General features: G+C 43.4%; 1 protein-coding gene across 3 annotated transcripts in view; it reads right to left on the reverse strand.

The window, feature by feature from the left end:
- Positions 1-21,786, reverse strand: part of fgfr3 (fibroblast growth factor receptor 3) — a 43,014-nt gene extending 21,228 nt beyond the window's left edge. The window contains exons 1-5 of one of the 3 annotated variants that reach the window (XM_086152272.1): positions 21,502-21,786; positions 16,594-16,659; positions 14,771-14,773; positions 7,792-7,961; positions 369-492 (exon numbers count right to left, since the gene is read on the reverse strand). In XM_086152272.1, the coding sequence (XP_086008398.1) occupies positions 369-492; positions 7,792-7,961; positions 14,771-14,773; positions 16,594-16,659; positions 21,502-21,718 (580 nt within the window). In that variant the 5' untranslated portion in view covers positions 21,719-21,786. The remainder of the gene's footprint in view (positions 1-368; positions 493-7,791; positions 7,962-14,770; positions 14,774-16,593; positions 16,660-21,501) is intronic. The other 2 variants (XM_086152292.1, XM_086152281.1) reach the window with 2 other exon arrangements.
- Positions 21,787-25,934: the final 4,148 nt, after the last annotated feature.

A 25,934-nucleotide genomic window follows, 5' to 3' on the forward strand; every position in this document is an offset into this window, starting at 1 on the left:
TTGGGACCATTGGGGGGGCAGGGTTAATCCTGTGTTTCATCAAGACTTTCAGGGTCCGAAAAATGAATGAATGACCGAAAGTGATTTAAATGAAATGAGAGGAAAAAAAAAAACAATTGAGTTTGAAAACAATGAAAAAAACATTACAAGTAAGGGGGAATTACAGAGGTTCTCAGAGGAATCAGAAAACAAACCATGTGAATAGATCAACTTTTCATGATGGAAGGAGGAAGGACTGAGGGGAAAACAGGAAGAAAAAGAGGGAATACAAAGGAGGACATAAGAAGGAGGGTGAAGAGGTAGTAGGAGGAAAGGGAAGTCGGAGGAATGAAGGAGGGATGAAGAGGAGGGATGAGCAGTGTGTTTACCCAGGACATCCAGCTGGTAAGTGTGGCTGATGGTGCCGTACTTGTTGTGAACCACGCACGTGTAGTTTCCTCGATCCGACGGGACAGCGCTCTCCATCACCAGACTCCACTGCTGGTGCCTCAGCTGGGGACACATAGGGGGCGTGGGGTGAGAAAACGCCAACAGAATAGAAAAAATGGAACCCTCTGGTTTGAAACAGATACCAAAATTCATGTGACAAATGATCAAACAACATGAAAATGTGCAAAAAATACCACAAAGTATTACCACGAAACAATTAGGAATTAGATCAAAATCACAGATTAATTACCTTAAAATCCGGAGGAGTAAAACTAATCAGTCATTTGTGATAAAGAAAAAAAAAAAACAGAAACAAAATAGAAATAAATATCTTAAAGAAATAATCAATATAAGCACCACCCAACCTCGGAGCCTGGCTCCCCGACACAGTCAGATCGACGTGTTTCAAAGCTGCTAGGAACGGAAACGAGGTAAGAAGAGAGAGGCTGCCAGTGTCAATGTCGCCGTCTTTGGTTGAAATGAATGCTACTGTCTTGATAATGGGGCGTCTGTGCAGTATGAATGAATGGATGGATAAACAGCTTGGAAGAAAATTCTTAGAAAATCGGTGAGAAATTATGAAGGAAAAAAAAGTACAATGCGACGCCCCCCCCAATACACTGGTGTAGCAACCTGTAAAACTACCAAGAATAGTTGACTAACAAGAATAACAATCTACATACATGCTTCCAAGTGTTTTTCCCCAACACTGTAAAATATTTTAAAAAAGTAAACTGAAAGTGTAGCAACCTGCAAATTTGTAAAAATTATCGCCCAAAAATCTGCCAAAAAAATAAAAAACATAACCCCCTCAAAATCCTCAGAGGAAACTTCCAGAGAATCCAGTTGTGACAAGAAAAAATATACCAAACATAAATGTGAATATTACAAAAATGAAAGACAATGACCATTACTTTGAAGGGAAACAAAAGGAATCAGAAATGATGAAAATATAATCCCACAGAATTTTGCTAAATATCGAAAAGGGCTAAGAATTCGGAAAAAAGTAAACAAAAAACAAATTGAATGCAAATTTGAAAAAACAACGATTACGTAAAAAATCATCACAATTTGGCTAAAAGTATGGAAGAAAATTTTGACAAAATTATCCACAAGGAAACGATGAAATTATGCAAAAAAGGTAAATGAAAAATAACAGTCAGCAGGTGAGAAGGACAGGAATTATTTCAGAGCAGCAGAAATAATCTGAATTATCAAAAGAAAGAGAAAATGAGAAATAAAAGACTAGATAATTGATGAGGAAGCAGTGTATAAGAAAAAATAAAAGTGGAAACATGCGCCCCTCGGTGGGGTTGTAGAGGCGGTGGTGGTGGGAGATCAACAAGGAGGCCTTTCAGGGCTGGAACACTTAACCTCACCTGTGTAGGAAAAAGTGGCGATCCGAGGAGTGTTTTCACAAACCTTTAACCCCACGCATTTTGGAGAAGGTGTGTGTGTGTGTGTGTGTGTGTGTGTGTGTGTGTGTGTGTGTGTGTGTGTGTGTGTGTGTGTGTGTGTGTGTGTGTGTGCGTGCACAAGAGTGCGCTGGAGGACGCATTGGAAAAAAAGGGCCGAGCAGCGTAAATATTATGACGGTGTTCTGGCTGCAGTTCTGCTGTAACTAAGAACTTGCCAACGTGCCCACCCCCCAACCAAAACCACCTCAAAGATGCTCCACCCTGTCTAAAAGCCTTCGAGGCTGGAGATGAGTGTGGCATCTATGCAGTTACCAGTTTTGATAGTGAGGAGCAAGAGGAGGAGGTGGCTATAAGGTGGTGCCAAGGCAGAGGCCAGCACGACCGACAGAAATACGCATTTCTGAACTATCAAAAACAAACAAAAGAAGCAGCCTATAAATGCACGAGTAATTACAGTAATTACCCCCCAAAAAAGAGGTGTTCATTAGCAAAAAATTCCAACAACATGAACACATTTGAAATAGAACATGATGACCAAAAATATCAAGCTGTTACCTGATTATTGAAATAAAAATGCAAAAAATATATTAATTGAAAATGATCTTATTTGGAAGGTAAAAAAAAATTAGTGAAAAATACTCCAAATATAAAGTAGACAGTAAAATCTATAACTGGGGGATGACCTTATCTGAAAAATCATTTAAACTGAAACTAAATTAACACTTAATGCCTCACTTCCTATTTTGAAATCAAAGAGAGATTCCTGTTCCCCCTTCTTCTGCATTGCGTCTCGCCCTTCTCTCCCCTGACTGACCCCCAATGAACCCACTGCCTCGGCTCCCGATGGTGATAATCCCGTCTGTTCCAATCATGCCGGATTCCAAATGGAATTAAATGATTAAGCAGATTATGCTCCGGTCATACGGAGCTTTAAGGGCTTCGGTTGCCGACCTAAAGGCGGATGGTGGCCATGGGAATGGATGGGGAGAGTGGCAATCAGCGTCACCTGGGGGGGGGGGTCGATCTTCCTGGGGGTCTTTTTGAAAAACACACGGTGATCAATTTAAGGCATCGAGACATCATTATTCACTCATTCACGTGTGAATCCTGCAAACACTGTCAGCAGTCAGCGAGGTGTGGGGTGGATTTAACCTGGCCAGAAACACCTGTCAATCATGGGTCCTGCAACATTCACACCTACTGACATTCTCTGGTGAACCTATAAACAGGTGTCAGAGCATTTGGTGGAGGAGGTGGTTTGTGTAGATAAACGTTAAAGGAGATGCAGAATTGGGGTATAAATAAAAAAAGACAAGCGTCCAAAAACAGTCCAGCAAAGTGTATAAATTCCTTCTTGAAAAAAAATCCCCCAAAGAATTGAGGATTTAAAGTTTAAAAGGCTTAAAGTCTTAAGGAGAAACAGCGGAGCCACTTTAGGGGTGGAATAGGGAGGGGGGACAGGAGGTAATTACGTCGTTGACTTTCTGTGTCGGAGCCAGTTAGCATCGGCACGATGAGAGAGAAACAGCAGCGTATCAAACTCTCAATGGGATGCAGACCTCCCCCTACTTCTCCCCTGTCATCCCCCGCCCCCACTGTTCTCCATCTGATGGCTCAATAGATTCCTGACCTTTGACCTTTGAGACTACCCCCCCGTGGTCCGTGAAGCCGCAGTGGAATGATGGATTTGATTTTTGTACTCGGCTGCTGTGGTGTTTGGCTCGAAGATGAGGGAACAAGCAGGAAGAAGATGGGAAAGAATCCGAAACCCCTAAGAAATGACCTGAAAGATTGGGGACAACTTCCTTGAGTTAGTTATTAAATAAAAACAATACAGGAAATGAATGGAAAACTGGCTTCAAAATAAATAATATACATACATGCCAAAGTATATATAGGTTTTTGATAGTTATTTAACATAGAAAATATCATATCTTTGTGTCTGGAAATATTATTGTAAAAATAGAGAGAGAAATCATTAAAATTACAGGAGCGTTTTTCAAATGTCTCCAGAATGGAAAACTCCCATATTGGTAATTGTTCACCCAAACCTTTAGCCCAAAGTTAATGGTGACAGTCTAGACTTTTCCTGTCTAAAAGCACATCAAATAACAGAACGCTGACAGATTACTGCCTCAAACAATCTGTGCAAAAAATTAAGTAGCTTAAATCAAACTGATGAGCCGATTTAAGAGTTTTAAATCTGAGATCTAATAAATAATCTGAGATCTATTATATAATCCCCTTTATCCCTGTCAGATTAGCACTTTGGGAAATTAAATCACTCTTCGCCCAGAAATTGATGTGGGATCACAAAAAAAAAAAAATGCAAAAAGTGGGTCTTCACTCCTGAAAGGAGCGCGACAATTTTCTAAAAGTCATGTGACCCCTGAGTGGAACCATCCGGGTCCTGTCATTCCCGGAGCTGGTGTGACTCAGAGAACATTCAGGAGACGCCGTGAGGTCGGAACCTAAAAAAAAGTCACACGCTCGTCCGACCTGGATTAACCACGGCTGTCAATCCTGCCGCTTCACCTTCCAGACCCTGCTGTGGGAATGGAGTCTTCATCAGGCCTTTGTGATGCTGTCAGGACCCCCAAACCCCCTTCGCCCCGACCCAGAGACCTGACAGATAGACTCATTGGCAGCAGATACGAGGCTGGTAGGGGTGGTGGGGGGCCACTTTGGACTTCAACATCAGTTGATGTGTCACCTAATTGTGATCAGCCAATATTGTCCGTTTCGTGGAGCAATCGGGAACAGGTGCAAACACCGATAGCAGAACAATATCCCCTCAGTCAAATAGCCTATCGTTTTTTGGTGATAGGGTGTTTTCTTTGTTTGTTTTTTTTTCAGAAATAATTTTGTTCCCGAGAGACGCCAAAACTTCAATATCAACAATTCAGTTGTGTTTCAGATGCAGTCGTGTAAACTATTGATCATTGTGTTTCCACATGCTGATACTGATTGACCCAATAATGTTACACATGCCGCAACCACAGCTACCGTTGCAGGATTGCCGCTGCAGGACCGCCATCTGCACAACAACACTAGGTGTGATTGGATCAGTATCTTCAGCTGATGGTCAGCAGTTTGACAACATCATCAACATGGAGGGGGGGGGGGTCACAGGGGTGAGGAGTGGGTGAAGCTGTTACCTTTGACCCCTACACCCCTTCACCCGGCAAGGCCTGGATGTGTCAAAGGCCTGTCTGTCAACGCCACACACACACACACACACACACACACACACACACACACACAAGCACATGGTGATTGGCTAACTAGATTTTGAAAGTGCTTTGAGGGCCCCCCCGGGGGGGGGGGGTGACTACTTGATAGAAACACAAAGAGAAACGTCTTCATGATAAATTTAAAGGGACAGAGAGGAAAAAAAGAAAAGAAAACACAAAGGAAAAGTTGAAAAGAATCCCTGATAGAAAGCGGCTTAAATAATTTGACAAAAACTTTTCATTCATTCATTATCTAATAATGTTATCCTGGAGTCAGGCTGGCGAGGTCTGGAGCCCCTCCCAGCTGTCATTGGGTGAGAGGCGGGGCTCACCCTGGACAGCTTGCAAACTTTCCTGCAGTTTCTTCCAGACTTTTTACCATGTAAAGAAAATGTGTTATACGTTCGTTGTGACTATTTTCGAGTTTAAGAGAAAAAGAAAAAACACACATCCCCATATGAGGACAAAGTTTCATTTTAAAACACAACGCCACTACCAACTTAAAAGGCGAACAGATCCAGACAGTTCCAGAAATAACATGTAATAATATGTTTATAACCTAACAAGTTGTTTTTTTTGACCAGTTTCTGTTCGAATAGGGCTGATGGAGGAGACATGGAAAAGACAGAGAGCGCAGGAACTTCTTTTTCCTGATGGGGGTTTGGTTGATATTATCAGTTTCAATTTTGTAAGTGAAATGCATATTGTAAGCTTCTGTAAGGGAAATACATATAATAAGCTTCGTATGATCAGACAAATTAGCTTATGTTTCCGTGCTAATTGCCAAATGGACACTCAAAAATGCAACAGTTTACTCAAATAAAGTTTTTGATTTAATCTTGATTTATTTTCCTAACCCACTTTCTGGTGCATCGCTATCGCAAACAGTGACTTTTATTACAGTTTCATTAAGCAGGTTAGAATACGTAATAAGGAATTTAGAAGAAAAAGAAGCAAAACTTGTGGGGTTAAAGCTTTTGTCTAACTGCAATCAGTATTTTTGTCATCTTGACTAATTTGGAAGCATATTAGTGGAGCGCAGAACGTTATTGCTAGCATCTTGATGAGAATCACTAAAAGCTGTTGTCGGACAACCACTTCGGTCACGAGCCAGAACGCCCTGAGGGCTGGAGACAGGTGTGTGTGTATGTGTGTATGTGCGTGTGTGTGTGTGTGTGTGTGGACAGAGGGAGGGAGACAACTGCTGTTGGTCTGCTGGGAGCAGATGTCGGAGATCTCTGTAAACTGTTAATAGCTTCAGGATCCCATTACCATTAACTCTTTAAAAACTGAGCTTCCACGATGGGGGGTGGTGGTGGTGGTGGTCTGTGCGTATGAGTGTGTGTGTCTCCTCCATCCTGCCTCTACACCAGCCTTGCTTACATTCACTGTGACTGAGTTATAAGACGCAATTTCACTGTTGTAATTTGCTGGATGAGAAACAAAGTGCCAGCGTTTGGCTCCTTAACCCTGGATTACGTTTGATTTATGAATTATTGCGCTTGCACCCAGGCAGGACATCAGCAGGGGGACAAAAATCTACAGGCATAATCCTGAAATATATAGCTACCTTCCCAATTAGCAGCAATTTTTAATTCCACACAGATTAGCAATTTTTAATGTCTTAACTTTGCATAACTTTGTATAACTTTTAATCTCAGATATTCCTCACTTTCCCTTTGTGGATATATCACTTTAGTCTCATTGTTGCTTTGAAGGCAGACTGGTGAATTCATCTCAAAGATTTCAGCGAAGATCTCAAAATTTAGAATAAAATGTAACTAAATCTCTTATCAATCCTGAAGGTCTTCAGATTTTTTTCTCTCACATGCTTAAATTCTCCCTTTTCTTTTTAGATCGTATAGGATAGACCCAGAGTGAAACCTCGCTGCTGATCCGAGATAATACGAATCTATCTCCTCAGAAGGGTGAGATTATTAGCCACATTTAATCCAGAGGATTCATGTTTTTTTCCCTTGCATGTTTGCCAATTAAACATCAGTAATTTGTTCGTTTTTATTCCCAGTTGCGAATGGGACCGAAATGTTTCTGGAAGTCTTTTCATCTCTGATTTCACCAAACAATCGAGTTACTCAGTTCAGCTGGAGCCTGACCATCAGCTGGAGTACCAGCCCCACTTGCCTTTTAATCTGGCGGCCATTACCGAGGGGCAGCGGTAAGCCAACCCCTGCCGCTTTAAGCGGACCGCTCCACACAGGGGACCCGCTGTTGGGAGCGGGAACGATGACAAACCTCCCGCTCGACAGCTGTCCGCCGCACCGGGTTCCTGTCAGCACCGCGCTATCGCCGTCGGCATGCGCGGCTCTGCCGGCCCGCTCCGGTTTCAGCCTGCCGACTTTGACCCGGGGATTTATTTTGGTGGTCTCGGCAGGAGGGCAGCAGGGATCCTTGCCGGGGGGCATCCGGTCCCGCGGTGTTTCCTGACCTTTACCGGCGTGAGAAGATTCTCCGAGCACGTTGCGTCTCTCAACACTTGTCCGGTTATAGAAATTCGCAGAGTGGCCCGGCGCTCCCTCCGCTGAATGATGGCCTCGCTCACCCTACTTGGGGATTAGCGTGCTTTGCTAAAAGGCACTTGGGCGTTCTGGCCCCAGATCAGGGTCACATACCCAGTGCTGGTGAGAGGATTCGGGTTTCACGGGGCCCCTCCGACCTTTGGCGTGCTAACACGTCGAGGCGGTTCTCCTCACCTTGATCCCGCCCATCCGTTGCTCTCCCTTGAATTCCTTCCCGTTCTTCAGCCAGTGGATGCTCGGCGGCGGGTTCCCGGCGGCGGCACAGCGGAACTTGACAGTGTTGGCGGCCGGGACGGCCAGAAGCTTCTTGTCCATCCGGTCGGGCCTGGTCCAGTGAGGGGCCTCTGTGGATGGAAGAGGAGACAGGATGTCAAAAGTGAAGAACTCAAAAAACGGTGTGTTCTCGTAGGATAGCGTCTAAACCTTCAGATTGCAGATTCTCTCCGATTCCTCTCTGCTGGCTTTGTCCCAACTCAGAAGCAATTTCACATCCCGGATTTAAACAGAATTAAAGACTTTAGAAGAATGTTTGCCAAAAAAAACATACAATTCAACAAAAAGTATTTGGAATATTTTAAGGCTCACTTTGATTGCTACAATTTGACGTTGGGAAGCCTTTTCCTTTTCATACAAGGCGGACAATGTGTTTTTAACAAGCGACAAAATACTACAATTTGGCAAAATAATAAAATTTTCATAACAAAAATTTAAAATAAACAAGCACCTAATGTACTGAATGTTGTTGTGGTGAGGGTCCTTTGGCTGGGTTCATGTGACTATCTTTTTTTGTGTCCTTGCTTGATAAGCAGACAAAATATATTTCAGGTTGTGAAAGGGGAAGCGGAGCGTCAATTCTTAATAGATTCATGTTTACCATCGGACACTTTACACCCCCCGGCCCCCCAACGCCCGTCCCTCCGATGTCAAGCCCGGAAAGAAGGCGAGGTGCGAGATGCCTCGGTGGTGTAAAACCAGGCTTGACGGGCACGGACGTGAAGAATGCAGCGCGGGAAGCCATCTCCAGGGCCAGATAACGCCAAGGGGGGGAAAAAAAGTGGCAGTCCATGTGAGGCGTCCCGTTCTGCGGGTTTGGAAACCTGTCAGGGCAATTTATTGAGTTGTATTGAGGGGACGGCAGACAAAAGCAGCGCATCTAGTCAGACGGGCTTATTGTCGCGGCCGTGTGGGTGTGGAGGGCGGGAGCACCAGGGCATGGTCTTATTCTTTTTATAGGTCTGTGTTTCTGAGTGTGTGTGTGTGTGCGTGTAAGGACAAAAGCTGGGGAGGTGGCCGACCGGTCATCAGATGTCTCTTTTACTTTCTAAATCCGAAGGGGGGCGTGGGGGAGGACTAATTACCATCTCAATGTCCAAGCTTGTGCTTGGGCTTGAAACCCAGAGCTGCCGGATCAGGCTGGTCAGCCCGGTGAGGGTGGGAGGGGGGGCTGCCAGCCCATTTTCTCCCTCCGTGTTTGTTAACATTTCTTTTAACCATGCTAATCTACGCTAGCGGCATTTCCAGGGATGGACCGTCTTGGCCGCGGTTTGTGGACTCAAGCGGGAAATGCAAATCTGAAACGGATGTTTGATGATGGTCATAACAGGTAGAAATGGGTGTCCTGATGCCAATGAACCTAATCACCCTTCTGGGGAATCTCGTGCCACCTTCCTGCAGAACGAAAATGAACCTTCCCAACAACTGATAGCAGGACCCCGAATGGGTCCTGTGTTTGGCTTAGTTTTACAAAGTCAAAAATAAACACGATATTAGCCGATAGCTTACATCTTCGGGCTTCATATCAGGATAAGGTCGCTCGCTAGCTTGATGAGGTCATTCCCGGAAAGGACTCTGTGTCGAGTGTTTCAAAACTGATAAGATTCTGAGCCTTTGTTTTGTTTTCGCTGTTCACATATCAAAGTGCCTTTCGACCACCTGTTAGCAGTGCTGCTATAAAGGCTAATGTTAATCCAAAGATGCTAATATACTAAAAACAAAAAAACACATCAGCTTCCTGTTTTCTCTGTATCCGTCTCATGAGGACGAACCGGCCAAGATGGCAATCAAAGACCCAGCATTCCCGTTGGAGAATGGGCCAGCGTTCATCACGCGGCGACGGCTGTTCTGATGTGTAGCTGAGACACGCTGGACCGCAGTCACACTTTTGGCTCCGACCTCGGCAAGTAATTACAACCAGACGGCAAAGATGGAGACAGAGAGAAAAGCAAAAGGGGGAGAGAAGTGACAGAGGGAGTCGGGAGGCAGAGACACAGCAAGAGAGAGAGAGAGAGAGAGAGAGAGAGAGAGAGTGAGAGAGAGAGAGAGAAACACAGGCGCTGTCTTATAGAATGCCTAATGTTACTTCACTCTATTTTAACAGACTGTAAACTGTGTGCGTGTGTGTGTGCGTGAGACTCCCCAGCTTGCTAAGACAAACACCCCACACACACCCACGTACGCATGCACGCACGCACACACGCACACACGCACACACAGCCTTAAAAGGGAATTATCTGTTAGACTTCAGTACTTCTTGTCTCTGTCCCTTCTTGGGGGACAACATGCTGCCGGACAAGAATCATAGTAGTCTAGACGCGCGTGCACACAAACACACGCACACGCACACACACACACACACACACACACACACACACGTTCTCCACATTCTGCCACTGCGATGTGTGGTCCTCCTTTCACTGCTTCGGCTGAGCTCATCTGGGCTTCCCCCTGCTGCCCCGGGCGCTGCTGCCACCGACTCACAGGCCACCAACACATTAGCAACATGAAAATAGACGCCAGCATTGACTCGGGAAGGACGCCTCCGTGAGGTTTAGGTCAAAAAAACATGCAGACGCTTTTGCTGCCGTTCAAGCCACCCCCACTTCCCAAAGTATAAATTTCATAGAAGGTCACATAGGGTGTAAATCTGAAGAATGTTCATGTTTTCAAGAAAACTACAGATGCTGGCTGCTAACATGGCTAATTGAAATTACAGATCGATATAATGTACATTCATCAGTACCAGTTTTCCAGTATGCAGGGTCATGGGGGCAGGCTGTAGTTAATCCCAACTGACATTGGTGCAAGAGGGGTAGGGTTTAATCTGGACAAGTCAACTGTCAATCACAATTTCTAAAGTCAAATGAATGAATGTAGGATGAAGTCCATCCAACAGACAATGCACAGTCTGCAATGAACCTTCTAACTGTTTTTGGACTGTAGGGGAAGATGGGGAATCTGGTGTGAACCCTGACAGGAAAGCATGGAGAGATCCCAGACAGGAACTGGAGAGAACATGAAATCCAGTTGCTGCAGGAAGATTTTACCAGTTCAGTGACCTGGAACCTTATCAGACATAATAAAATAGAGTCAATCAGAACATCGGGAGCCTCATTCTGAGTTATAGAATGCAATCTAATATCAACCCAATCACCAAAAGTGTTGAATCAGGGTCTAATTTTGAATAAAGAAACATAATGACTTAAAAAAAACTGCCCAGAACAGTCTTCAATGAAGAGGAAGACAGAGAACCTGGAGAGGACCCAGGCAGGAGAACAGTGAGAGAGAACCCACTGAACCACCGACTTCCAACCTTGAGTCATCTTTCTGTGGTGTAACAACGGAGCCTAGCTTCTCCACCAACGGGTCTGGACAAATCCAAAGAATGTATTTATTCTGAAAATCAGTCTGAAGAGGGACAGCAGAACCAGAACCAATGGACGGGTTCTCAACTCGAAAAGCTCACAACAGAACTTCATGTCCCATGTTTTGATTCAGTGAAGAAGATGCTAAGAAAAGAGATCTAGATTCTAATCCAGAGTCAGAAGTCAGTTTAGTTCAATCTGCAGTTCCTGGGGTCCCAACCCAGTGGCTCTACATCTGGGCTTTTCATCAAACAGATTTTGGTGAGAGTAGGTCATGAGAGGAATGAGGGGAGGGTTGGGAACAAAAAGGGGATGCGGGCGGGTCGCCATGGAAACTACTCAAGTTCCCTTGATCTTTATAATACAAGTCAAAGTTTAAAAACCGTCTCTGCACTGAGTTACAAAAAAAGGCCCATTTGAACTGTGCTGATTAAAAACTAGTGTCTGATTATTGTCTGTAAACAAAAGGAGCAATAATGAGGCCTGAATGTAACCATGACAACAGATGGGCTTTACTTTAATTAGCCATTGTTCTAAATAACAAAGCAAACGTCTCTCTAAAGATGTGACTGTCAGGACGAACTTTGTCATTTCAGAAAGTATTTTGGTTTTCTGTGTGTTTTCATCCTGATATCCCCCCTCCCCCCGTCCCAGCTCCTCCCTCACTACCCGAGCAAATCCCTTCCCGTGTCTAATTAGTCGGATGGTATTTCCTCAGCGGAGGGGAGTAGGATTTTCTTACAGGCTGGGATAAGGGGTGGGGGGGAATGTGGGCATCGCCATGGAAACTGCTTCGGGGCCACCTGTTGGCTGGATGTTAACCAAGGAAAGGGTTTCGGAGGCAGCCCAGAAATACAGCACTCTCGCACAAGCATTAGAGAGGGCGGGGCTTTCAACCGGTGCTGGGGGTGACACATACCGCCCAACATTTCCTGTCATACCTCAGGATGAGGACACTGTTTCCCACATAAAATACTCCTTATTAGCAACAACAGTGAAAAGAGCAATATAGAAGTATTGAAGGGAAAATGATAAATACAGAATACGTCATCAGAACGGGGTCTTGACACCATCGTCCCTTGTCTCACAGTCTGGAGGTGTCAGTTTGACGCCCCTGCTTGCAGGAACAGGGACTAGCTTGCGAGTCTACGTCTAGTCCAGTCTCTTAGCATGTTAGCATGAGACTTCTTGAATGGAAAAAAGCTTTTGATTTCAAGTGAGGAAAAGTCAGAGCAGGAGCCCAGGAAAAAAGAGAGGAGGGCAAACTGAGATGGCAGGGAGAAACCAGATACTTTAAGAGCTTTCATTTCTCTTTCGTCCAACACTTTCTCGCCGTGTCATCTGTCATACGCGCTTTGAAGGAAGTAGAATCCATCACATGTAGCAGGGGACCGTCCGTCAGCACAATGAAAACGCTCCACATTCTCTTGCTTCTATTATTAAAACAAGCACTTTTCCCCCCACAGTACAACTCCCCCACCTTTCTATTTGGACCAATCCTTTGTGCCCCCCCCCCCCAAAAAAAATGGCTCTGCACTCTTCAGGCTTGAGGAGCGTGACTGACGCTGTGCCCGGACTTCACGTCACCACTGCAGCAATTAGTCTGAGCCGACAAAACGCCACAATGCCAAATGCAATGGCATCGCCCCTTTAAATGCGCACCAATCCAGGAAAAAAAATGGAGTGGGTGGGAGAGCGCAGGGAAGCGGAGAGAGTTTGGGGGGGTTAATTGTGTAATTGTATAATTATCTCCCGCTGTCGCCTGCGAGTGCACGGGCAGATTTCATTACAGATTACAGCAGGACTCTTTGAAGGTCTGCTGCCCCCGAGGGCCTGCAGGAGCTGAGAGGCGAAGAGTGTTGGAGGGAACGATGGCCCAGGCGAGCAGCGTAGCGTGGCCTGGCGTCCGGCTCTCTGCTCTCCTGCCAGGGTAAACAAGGAGGGCTGCATAGTTTAGGAACACAGTGCAGATTAGGGCTCTGTTAACATTCCTGCCCACCAATCCACTCTTGACAAATACACACACACACACACAAACGCACGCACGCGCTGCGCTTTCACTTCATGCCGGCTTTCCGCTCTGCAACAACAACAAAAAAGAAACCCACTCATGTTGATAACGCCGTTTCAAAACACGTGAAACACTGGAAACAGCTTGTTCAAATACACCCCGATGGATAACCTATATTACCCAATGTTTACGCGCCACTTACAGGGGACTGAGGCTTGCCTTGTTTGGCCTTTCATTTGCCGTAGTCCTGCTGTCCCAACTTCTAGGCCAAATTCGCCCGTTTTGCCCGTTTAACACGAGTCACCATATGTATGTAAGTTAGCCAGCAATAACAGTTCAGTCTTTAGGCTTTAAATTCACACTGCGCGAACCTCTATAGTCAGAATCAGAAATACTTTATTGATCCTGGTGGATATTGGGGGAAATTGAATACTTTGATGTTATGCCATTCACCACATTATTGAAAAGTAAAGAGAATTGGCAGGATGGTGCTGATGAAGCCAGTAAATAGCTGGAACCCCCTCTCTGACCTGGTTGATCATACACAGTCTTAAGCAGGTTTAAAATCAGATGAGCTAATGATTTTTTTTACAATTAATTCAAATTGAAAATCAATGCTGAAGTCTGGACAGCAGGGTGGCGCATCTTAATAAACATGGGCTCCTGATATAACAAGCTAACACCTTTAAAAATGGAGTTCTGCTGACTGGATACAAATCTGATTATTTCCATTAAAATAATTCAGGACTTAATAAATGTACATAAATGATGGCTTGCTAACAGTTACCATAGGATTCCAATGACTGTGCTAAGCAGCAGGAGTTGGGTCTTGGTTTCTGGAAGCTAACAGAAAAAACTTTTTCAAAAGTTATTCGCCCCCAAATATAGTCAGGTCCATTTTGTGATTCACTGACCCTCCAATACAATGCACGTCAAACTTGACGCATTGCCCGAGTTTCTTTGACCAGTTTTGAACAGTTTTAATCTTAATAAAGACCTGAATGAGGCCTAAGTGAAGATGTGGACACTAAATAGAAAAATAAAACTCCATTGGCTACGGACAAGTTCACCTGTCTTCTCCTATGATAAGAGCGACAACTAACTCAGGTGTCAATCTCAAGAGTTGGCTGGCGTCATTGTTTGCCAGCGGCTCGTCAATCTTTGCTGTTTTTTTTTCTTCGCAGAAGGCAGCAGGAGACTGCTGAGCGAGTCTTGAAGGCGAAGGGATGAGCTCATCGCAACAGCAGCCCTGTGTGTGTGTGTGTGTGTGTGTGTGTGTGTGTGTGTGTGTGTGTGTGTGTGTATTTTGGGCCTGAGCTGTTGGTTCAGCCAGCAGCGACCAGTCCAGGGTGACTCAGCTACTCTCATCTGTCTCATTGCGTTGCTGGCGTTGGCCCTGAGGCGCTGTTATTGTTGTCACTCTAAGTATACTTTACTTAACTACAGGTAATTTATTTTGTATTTCTATTTATTTGGGCCCTTTTTATTTTTACTGCATTACCTGCTGTCTTTCCCGGAATTGCACACAGACACTCAAAGAACACGTTGAGAGTTTGTCGCCAATTTCGTCTTCTTCTTGCTCGAAATATGCAAAGTTCCAGAAATAATTCAAAATAAAACCTTTTTTTAAAAATGTAAACATAAAGAATAATTTTTTTGGCCTGCCAATTAATGTGTAATAACTTCATTAAAAAAAAAACAAAAAAAAAACAAAAAAAGTTAACTTTTTAAAAAACTTCTGTATGATTTCTGAAAACAATGTTGTGATGCCTCTCATGTTCTCCTTGTTTGACTTGTTTGCACGCCTCTCATGACCCCCCCCAATCCCCAGGCGCCTCCTCTCATAGAGTGAAACTAAACAAGTTAATAAATCACTTTTCAAGTCGTTTCCAGCCGATGTTTGTCTCCTGCTGCACTTTCCTGTCCGTCAGCAAAATCCCTCCCGCCTCATTACTGCCTCCTCCTCCCCTCCCCCCGTCTGCTGCCCCCCCCTCCTCGCCTGCTCCTAGACCATCCCACCGCTCGCTGACAGTGAACCCCGTCACATGGCTCCTTCTTGCACCCCCGCCTAATTAGTCCTGGCTTAGCAGACATTAAGCATGGATATGGGGGTTTAGCGTCTGTGTGCTAATCCCTAGCTTTTGGCCTGGAAATCGAAGCTGGTCATGTCATGAGGTGGACCTATTTCCAGAGATTAAGGTAGGCTGGTGGTGGCATTCGGGCCACAACCTGTGGATGCCACTGCCCTGAAATCAGACCACAGACTCAGCTTACTGATGCTTCAAGTGGTGTAGGGGCCCCTTTTTCTCTCTGGTGCTGACTTTCTTTGGATTTTGAAAGTGACTTTCTGAGGTTAAGTTGTCTCCACAACGTCTGTGCTGAAATCGTCTGCCGTCCGCTGATGTAATATAGGCGCATATCTAACATTCAACTTACATGTTTTTGTTGTAACGTTACCATCTTTTAGGTGAATTGACTCTTAAATGGCCATCTAAACCAACATCTTTCTAGTATCAAATCTCTGTGACCTTTAACTGCCATTAAATACAGCTGTACATCAGGGTTATTATTGTGTATTTAACAGCTGATGGAAAAATAAACATCCGTAGTAAAAAACTTCACTCTTCAAAAAAATAAAAAAAATAAAAAATAAAGTTTCTTCTGGTCCTTTTGGTAACATGACTGGATCTTAATTTGTCAGTGTCCTCTGAGGATCGGGAGCGATACGACACAATGCGCGACAACAAAGGGAGCACAGCATGGCGTCTAGCCTGATCTAGACTTGTTGGGGTTGGGGGGGCTCCTTCGTCTCCCTCCATACTGATCCAATGTTCTTTACCAGCACCTGAACTCAGCATGTCTTATCTGACAATCACAACGGGGAGCGGGCCCGCGAACAGGGTTCCCATCAGAGAAACTTGGGCTTTCTGATCTGCATCTTGGTGAGCTTTTAGTGTAATGGCCTCCAGGGAGTAGCTGGCTAGGAAGAGAATGAGGAGTCTTTTACGAGTCTCATTTAATACCGAAGCGAGGAGAAGATCGTAACAGAGTCTACGAAATCGGGCGGACTCGGGAGTCTGAAACACTTTGTTTTGGTAAGTGTTGTGAAACAATCGTGTGCAGAGGCCCAAGTTGTGTTGAAACATTGGTCACAGGGTCTTCACACTCCAGTCCCCAAGTCTTTTCCTCTCATAACACTCAAAGAAAAGTGACACCTTAAATGCCAAATCACTAAATAACCAGTGATTAATCACTAGGCACTTTGAAGAAACTTTGCTGAAACCTGAGAATGATGCTTGTGGGGAAAAAAAAAAGAGAATTCACCATTTGTATTACCTGCATCTTCTGGGTCTTCATCATAGTCTTCATCATCACCAGAGGACAAGGAATCTTCAAAGAAAGATAAAAAGGCAGCAGATCAAAACCTGGATTTGTCACAAGGTGGATTCAGACCTTCGACCACCTGATTAAACAATAAATCATCAACATTTGAATCAACACCCATTCGTTCCGATCAGCAGTTAGTTTCAGGATTTTTGCCACCTCACCAGACAAGATTTTCCTGCTTTTTTATCGTTTGAGGACATCGTCCTTATAATCAACATCGTTAATGAATAAGCTAATCCATAAGAACATATAAAAAATTTCCATCTTTCTGATATAAATCTAACCTTTGTCTTATTTAAGTCATTAACTTAAGGTTTTCTCATTTTAAAGGAGCATTTTTCAGTTGTGATATTGGTGCCCAGAAGAAGAGTACAGTAGAACCTTGGCTTAGAAATTTATTTTGTATAATTCAGATTTAATTGATGTGGAACCAAATCAATTTTCCCAATTGAAATCAATGTAAATCCCATTGATCTGTTCTCCAGCCCCAAAAAATACACTGCACTCTTTTGAAATTGTGGCAAAAAAACCCAAAGGAATTTAAATATTACAGTGTTTCCGTTGTTCTTTTTCCTTCTGAACAGCACTTGTACTCAGCATTGCCAGCACTAAATCCGCATGTAAAAGTAAAACATTCACACATGAGACCCTCGCTAATACTATCTCCAGCACGCTGCCTTTCATTCATCCAAACTAACAATAACATTTCTACTTCTTCGAGGACATGAGTCCTTCACTTGGTTAACGCAGTCCCCCTTTAGCCTGCTCAGCTGTCTTTTGTGCACCTTTTTTCTTCAGGATTTTAAAGATGGTTTACTTAGTCATGTCATAGTGCTTGGTAAGATCAGTAACACGAGCAACTCTCTTATGTTTAGCGATTATTTCCTTCTTCAGATCGACTGTAATACTTAACCTATTCTGAACACCACTAGCACTAGCACACTAACCTTAATTGGAACCACAGTGAAGGCTAACTTACTTAAAAAAAGCACACAAAAGGAGAACACAACAATGAATGATGTAAACAGTGTGGAGTGCCACAAACAACTGCTGCTACCCTACACCGCCCCGCGAGAAGCCCATGAGTTAGTTTGTGTTCGTGCACAGAGACTTTTTTGCAGGGCAACAAAAAATGTGATCCAAAAGCCTGTTTGTAGAACGATTTCATCGTGATTAGGGGTGTTTGTGAGCTGAAGTTCTACTGTATCAGGAATTCATGACAGCAGGCAAAAATTAGGCAGTTTACAAACAAGAGCGACTTGTAGATGAACACGCCAGCATGCATGGCTGGACGAGAGTGGCTCCACTCAAGGAGGAACTAACAGTTTCTCTCTCCATCAGAGATCACACATCTGAGCACTTCCACGAATTAATGAATCCACTCCACTGCACACACACTTTGGATTTCCCGCACGTTTTCATTGAGATGAAAGGAATAATTTTCCAGAACTGACCTCAAAGAGCCAGGTGCGGCTGAACATGTGCTCAGCTCATCCAATCAGAGGCTGGCTGGAACTATTGCTGAAACGGAAACTTTACTTTTTAAAAGTAAAATTTTTTTTTAATCTGCTTGCGTCAGCGGTCCAGTCAGGACTTTCACATTTGAGTCTTGACCTAAAAGTGACCAATCTAAATCAAACAAATGACATCACAACCCACATCAAACAAATGACATCACAACCCACATCAAACAAATGACATCACAACCCACATCCAATCAAATACCAACATTTTGGAGACCGCCAGCATCCCGCATCCAGACTGACATCCAGAATGTAGACTGATCGGAACTTTGAGTAGCTGAATATTGGATGGTAAAGATTTCACATGCTGATACCAGTAGATCCGTACAACACTTACAAAATTAGTTATCAATGTGAAATGTGATTTAAGACCCAGAAACACCAGATCAATCAATCAATTACATTATAAATGCAAAGACATATGGAAGTACTACTTCTCTGCATGTGAGTACTGTATTTTTAGTACTGGGAGTAAAATGTTTTTACACGTACTGCTCCTGCATCAGCTGGGTGTCTGACTTAGATCACCGATTGGATTGGCGCCAATATTTACTCATAACCAACCCTTCTGGAGGAATTATGGTGGCTAAAGGGAATAAATATTGGTGCAAAAATCATGTCACCGGAAAAAAGAAATTATTTGTGAGCTCTCACTTACATCACTGCGCTAGCTAGCGCTGTGTATTAATTACTGAAGTTGTATTGGTCACATGTATCTTAGAGACAATAAAAAATTGGATCAACAAGGAAGAATTTGTTTAGTGATTGGTGATAGCATTGATTATGGGGACAGAGTTGAAATGTTTTACTTAGGAATGACAGATTCGTGTGTTTTGTAAGTATTTGATGATGTACTCCCGTGTACTTACAGTATTAATTGCAACTGTTTTGGTTGGTAATAGATAACTACTTCCAAAACATGGACAATGATCATATGTAAGGCCTATAAGTTGCATTTTTGTCTTAATATTTCATATTCTTTTTATCGCTGTACATGTAGGTGTGCATGTGTGTGTGTGTCTATGTACAAAATGGGTTGGTTGCAGCCTGGATGCCATCCAGGTGCTAAATGTGATATGGCTGCTAAATATCTGACACCTTTCTCAAATATTTACAGAAAAAAAACTGTGTGTGTGTGTGTGTGTGTGTGTGTGTGTGTGTATTTGAGTGCATGCATATGTTTGCCTTGGATAGAGCCAGGGCTGCCCCCAGAATTTACTTGTTGGGCGTTAAAATGATATGAAATGTAAATGTGCTGCGATGATCTTTGTTGTTTTCCTTGTCTGACAATGGGAGCCGAAGGCAAACTTACTTATCATGCCGGCGAGGGTGGATTCACTCCTCTTTTGAAACTGATTTTAGTCAAGTATTGGGGCGTAAAGTTTAAAAAGATGGATGGGTGGTGTGAATATTGGGTGGTTGAATTGTGCAGGGGTGGGAGGAGGAGATGTGATGTTCGCATGTGTCCCCCTGCAATCTGGAGCTGATATGTGGGTTCAGGAGGAGAAGCTCTTCACTTCATCACAGGCCCTTGAAAAACAGGATTTTATACCGACGTGAAGCCAGTGCCTGCGTGCTTGTGTGTCTGTGTGTTTAGGCAGCTCTTGGGGACCTCCAGCTCACTCACTCACTTGTCCTGATGGGGACATTGACAATAAAATTGAATTTCTTGAAATATTTTATTGTGAAATGTTCAGGGATATGACAGTCACTACCGCGTCATTATTTATAATTAAATATATCATAAAATTTTTGCGGATCAAATTTTGGTCAAATTTGCAAAACTGGAGAAATAAGAAGTATTATTTCTAGAACTACGGAAGTAATGATGAAATACAAAAAATAAGTGTAATTTTGGATCAGGTAGATTTGGGCCTGGATGTCAATGTCAGGTCTGGGCATATGTGTGGCGGCGGCGGGTGGTGGAGCTTAACTGTTAGGCTGTAGCTTTCCTCATGCTGCCCCATCTGTTTTCAATGGTGATACGTTTCAAGCTAATTGCTCTCTAATGAGTTGTCAATAATGGGCTCAGCTGGCATCCATGAGTCTTTATAGGGGGCGTGTGGGGTGTGGTGTGGGGTTATTAAGAAAAAAAGATAGCCAGACTTATAAGATACTTCTCGCCCTCCCAAACCACCATTTAACTGCGAACGGCATTTATCAGAGGAGTTGCTTGCCGATAACGAGCTGTACCATGGTGAATTAGGAAGAGCGTCCTGCAAGGGACTTGGCCCATTGGCTGCAACTGTGATCCCTGGCACAGTGTTTGCTAAGCTCTGTGTGTGTGTGTATGTGTGTGTGTGTGCAGCTTTGGCAGGCAAGCCAAGTATAAACCGAAAGCTTGACAAGAAAAAAAAAAAAGATTAAAATAAATAGACTATTCTTTTAACATTTTTCCAGCAGAGCGGAAAGTTTTCTCCCGTTTCAGGACCAATGATTCTGGAAGGCCGACATGTTGAGACGTTGATGCTCGACGAAGATTATTGACAGGAAATACTTTGATTCTCATTTGTCAGTTCCTTTTTTTTTTCCCCCCGTCTGTTTCAACCAGAGGTCCAGCCTCTGCTTCTGCTGAGTAGAAATCACCCTGGACGGGAACTTTGGCATCTAATCACATCCAAAAGTGCTAATTTGCAAATTCAGACCTCAAGTGAGAGGCGGAAGCCATTGTAGGAATCAACACCAGGGTTTCACAAGATGTGTGGGTGGGGGAAGGAGGACTAATTATTAAAAAAGTTATTTGATAACATGGAATTGACTGAAAAGATCAGGACTATAAATTAGTTTTTAAAAAAATAACATTTCCTGATCAAGAAGCTACACTGTTTTCAGCAAGAAAATACCTAGAAGTCTGCAAGAAATTATTCATAAATTAAAGGTAATAAGAATAATAAATGGACCGATGAGAATAGGGTTAGAGGGAGGAGGTTGATTTGCGGTGGTGACTCCTGAAGGGCTGACAGGAAAAATGGACTAAGCAAATTAGAAGAAATAAAATTAGAAAACAGAGAATTGCCCAAAAAATGTGTAGAAATAGCAAAGGAGAAAATCGGGTTGAACAACAAAATCTCCACTAATCTTACTGAAAATAAAGCAATGAATAATTTTGAGAAACATTAAACATAGCTTGCTGCCATACAAGCAGCAAAATAATCCCATTCATAAATTTAAACTGATGCTCAACTTCTGTGTTTTCCCACCAACTCTAGGCACAGGTGTGATGAGTCTCTGGGTTCTCCAATGAGAAAGTGTGAGAACCCCCCAGTAGAGGGCAGAACCCCCCCGCCCACTGGGACTGTTGGCCAGAAGGTGTCTCGCTCACCTGTCACCCTGATGGTGTAGTTGCTGAGCAGCATGTTGCTGTGGGCGAGTCGGCAGGAGTAAACGCCTGAGTCCTCGTACGACACGTTGATGATGCGCAAGATCCTCGGGCCCACATGCGTTCGGTTGTTGGGTACCAGGCCGGTGCCATCTTTGAACCAGATGACGGGATGGGCAGCGTCTTCTAAGTCACATGACATTTCCAGTGTGTCCCCCATGCCCAGGACGTAGTCCTCCAGGAAGGTTGCCTCGCTAGACACGGATTCTACAGAAAAAAAACAAAACAAAAACTTCCTTAGACCAGAATTTAAAGCAGCTAAACTTAAGTGAATAAGAGGCAGTTCTTGCCAAAATAAACATCCTCATATGACGACAACTGATTTAATGGACTATAAAATAGATTGTGATATATCGAACAATTCATTTAACCGTTAGCTGCCCAAGCTCAGGATGTTGCCCTGCCCTGGAGACAAGGAGATCATGTCCTCATGTCCCAGATGCGTACTTCATATTTAGCAGCATTGCAGCCTGCTGCGACATATTTAGGAAGAAAACAGCTTGTAATCTGCAAGGAGCCCATCGCAAATATGCAATAAAACAATAAACACTGAATATTTCCAACATTTGACATGAGTCAGCTGGACAGCATATCACCCAAAAATACATCAGAGGTAAAATAAATAAATTAGTAAATAAAGGCAATACAACAATGGCGGAGGGGAAGGAGTAAATAAATGGCAGCTTCCCCTCGAATCTCATTCTTCTTCTGGGCCACAATTACTTAGTCACTGGTTTGTTGCTGTGGCAACTAGTCGAAGTGATACAGACGCGTGCTTCCTGGGCATGCAAAAGAGTGCTGAGTGAGAAAATTCTGCGGGTATGGTGATGAGGAGAAAAGTGTCATTTTTAGACAGAAAAACACCCCTGATGTTGCCGTTCACGGGTGGCGGGACGGACGGTTGGAGGCAGGGCCCTGGATGCAACATGATAATAGATGCTGTGAATTATAGAGTTCACCCTTCTTTGCATATAATTAAAAAAAAAAAAGGTCATCTTCTCATCATTAACTTATCTTCTCATCATCAATTGTGCCCAAAATTAAAACCTACAGAGAGATTGTAGATAAATATGTGGAGTGAAACTCATTATTCATGAAATCATGTTGAACTACTTCAAATTTCCTAAAATATAAAACAACTGTTACATCAGCTGTCTGGAGTGCGTCAAACTCCCTTAAATATTTTTCTCTGCCTTAAAAAAAAAAAAAAAAAAATCCACATTCTCCCTGTCCTCAAGGGCTGCCTTCTCTGACTATTTAAGTCTGTCATTCCCACTATCCATCCTGATCAAATATTGGTGTCAATCGATAAAAAATGAAACTACAGAAACGGTAATGGTGAAATAAACTCAGTAAATGTAGTAATATATACTTGTCCTTGTATTTGTCCTATAGTATAGAACAACTACCTTGGGAGCATCATGTCTGGCTTTAGTATTCACTAAATATATTTCATATAAATATATAACATTCAGTACTTCCAACATTTTCCTTGGTGTACTCTAAATTAAAGTTTATCAGAACATATTCTACATGACTCAATTTCCTTGCAATGCGCCCCAGGCCTCTATTCTTGGATCTTTATGGTTTGTAACTCACGTCCTCCACTGATATCTGAAATCACTTTAAATTCCAGCACATTGTCTGCAAATGGATTGAACATGGATTGAAATGAAAAACTATAAAACCAAAAAACTACAACGCCCCGGTCAGATATACACAGAAGCTGTTGGTCTCAGTCAACCATCTATTTAGCTCCACGTGGCATAGACGCTGCTACGCAGGCCAAACCTGACAGATGTTCATGGATGTTCCCAAACCTGACAGATGTTCATGGATGCTCCCTCCGCCCTCCTTTGGGATTCCCTCACCCACACCTCATGGCCCGGGACTGGGATGGGAATATTTATGTAAGTTTTTATCATTTTTTTTAAACAAACACTTCCCTTCAGGGAGAAGAAAGACTCACGAATGGGAATGACTTCACCTCTAATATCTCGGGGAAATGGATCTTTATGGGGCGATATAATAATCTCAGGGGACTCGTTCTTCACTCCAGCTTTATGGCCCTGTGAAGCACAACCTCTGCTGTTGCTCCTTAAAGGGACGTTTCACTCAAATTACATATGATGCAGACTTGAGTTAATCAATGTGTTTATGGTTGACCACAGTGGCGAGTTTTTTTGGTTTCAGGTTTCCTGAATTGTGTACATGCACGCACGCACACACACACACACGAAATTTGTGTCCTCTACTTTTTTTTAACATTTTACCTATGTTTCAACCTCCCCTCACTAGCGAGAATATGCAAATTCTACATAGTGAGGGAAAATGTTCAAAAAGTGAAGTCTGTTTACGCCTTAGCATGCACCTAAAAAGTAATTCATAAATAAGTCATTTACATGTGCATTTTATTCTGAAAATATTCAATTTTTATCTATGTATTTATTTTTTTTGATCCCCGTTATAATCAGTGGATGGATTCTCTATGTTCTCCTTCTTTGGATTCTCCCTCTCCCCCACAGTTATTATGTTAAATGAATGCTAATTGTGCATAAGTGTGCCTGAGAAGCATGAATCATCTGCACATCTGTGTGTGTCTGTACTTGATCTGGACATGTGATTGACAGGTGACCTGTGCGGGTTAAACCCCGCCCCCACCCAGACAACAGCGGCAATTAGCTCCAATCTGTTACTCTAGATTTCCCGACATTTTTTTTTCCGACATTTGTGGTTTTTAAGACAAGCTGCAGCTCTGTGCTCAAAACCTCCAGGAGAAAAAAAAGGGTAGCCATTGTTAATAATCAAGAAGAGGAGAAAACGCAACACAGGCGAAAGACAATCCACGTCACAACCCTCTTCACTGGGGTCCATTGATGGGGGAGGGTCAGGCTAGGAGAGGTTATGCATTTGTTTGATCCTGCAGAGAAGAAAAAGAAGAAAAAAAAGAATATTTTCTCTTTGATCCCGGGAAAACAGGAGCGAGCAAGGCATATTTTGCCACCACCATTGTTTTTTTTTTTTTTTTTTTTTTTTATTGCGTTAAAGCCAGAGGCCAGTTCTAAAGCCAAAGAGAAAAACAAAAATAAAGATATGTTGTTGTCAGGAGCAACAAAAAAGAAGAGGTTCCTGGTCATCGTCCATTTGCATAAATGTAGATGTGAATATAAGTGTTTGTGTGTGTGGGCTAAGTTGGTTGAATAATATTGTATTAGGTTTAAAAGGCTTCCCTTTCAGGATCCACAGAGGCTTTTCAGAGAAAACCACTGCTGCCATCATGTAGACAATCAGGGGTAGAAACTGTTGGTTGGTCCTTTAGTTCTTCCCAATCATGTAACTGAAATGGAGAAAATGCCTCCATACAAAGTAAAACACTTTAAGAAAACAAAAAAAACACAGAAACATTTTTTTTAAATTGTTTTCATGCTAATTGCATTGGCAGATTACAACTAAACCAATTAGTGTTTGATGACCACTGAGCCCAAGCATGCTAATATGAGAGTGTGACGTGTTGATAATTAGCCGCAGAGCGAGGCGGCGCCGCCATCCATGAACACCATTAAAGCACAGAATTGGACAGGCTGGTCTGTGGAGGCTTTAATTTCATTTGTTCACCTCCTCTGTTCTCTGCTTCACGATGCTCCGAAAGAAAAAAAGATGAAAAGGTAGTGATTCTTGACGAAGCAGCAACCCCTTCCCACACACACAAGGACTGGTGGCGCCCAGGTTGATGCCAACATTTCCACATTCCTACTGTTTCTTATCCGGCATGTGTGATGTGTCTGCCGCCTGGTGTGTATGGATGTGTGTGTGTGTGTGTGTGTGTGTGTGGGGGGGGGGGGGGGGGGGGGGGGGGGGGGAGTTCTCTCCGGAAACGGAGGCCAGCTGGAAGCAATGTGTGACATGCTTTGCGTTTCTGCGAGTGAAAATGCAAGTTTGGACACGGAAGTGTGTGTATGCCTTAACAACATGTATCTGTGACTGCAAACTTAAAACTTGACTCGCGCATGTGTGTGTGTGTATATGTGTGTGCTAAATGCACCTCTAAGTGTGTGTTTTTTGGCCAAGCTGGACAGTAACTCCATAAATCAAGAGTCCTCAGACCCCCCTCTACACACACACTCTCTCTCTCTCATAAACACACACACACCCCAGCTCAGTATCATAACAAATAGCCCTTCAGAATAATATAGAGTCTCTCTTTGAGATGCTTCGCCACGCCGTCCGTCCACGCCGCGCTCACAGACTCCATCTTTTCTTGTGCATCTGAAGAGGTTTATTTATCCTCTGCAAACTTCTCCAGGGGCCGGTTAGGCTGCGGCCCCGGGGATGAAAGGGCCTCTTTATGTCAGGAGAGCCTTTCCACTCTCGCCTCT

Source organism: Fistularia commersonii, chromosome 1, assembly GCF_037954325.1.
Source record: "Fistularia commersonii isolate RoL2024-O1a breed Wild chromosome 1, RoL_Fcom_v1.0, whole genome shotgun sequence".
Classification (NCBI taxonomy): domain Eukaryota; kingdom Metazoa; phylum Chordata; class Actinopteri; order Syngnathiformes; family Fistulariidae; genus Fistularia; species Fistularia commersonii.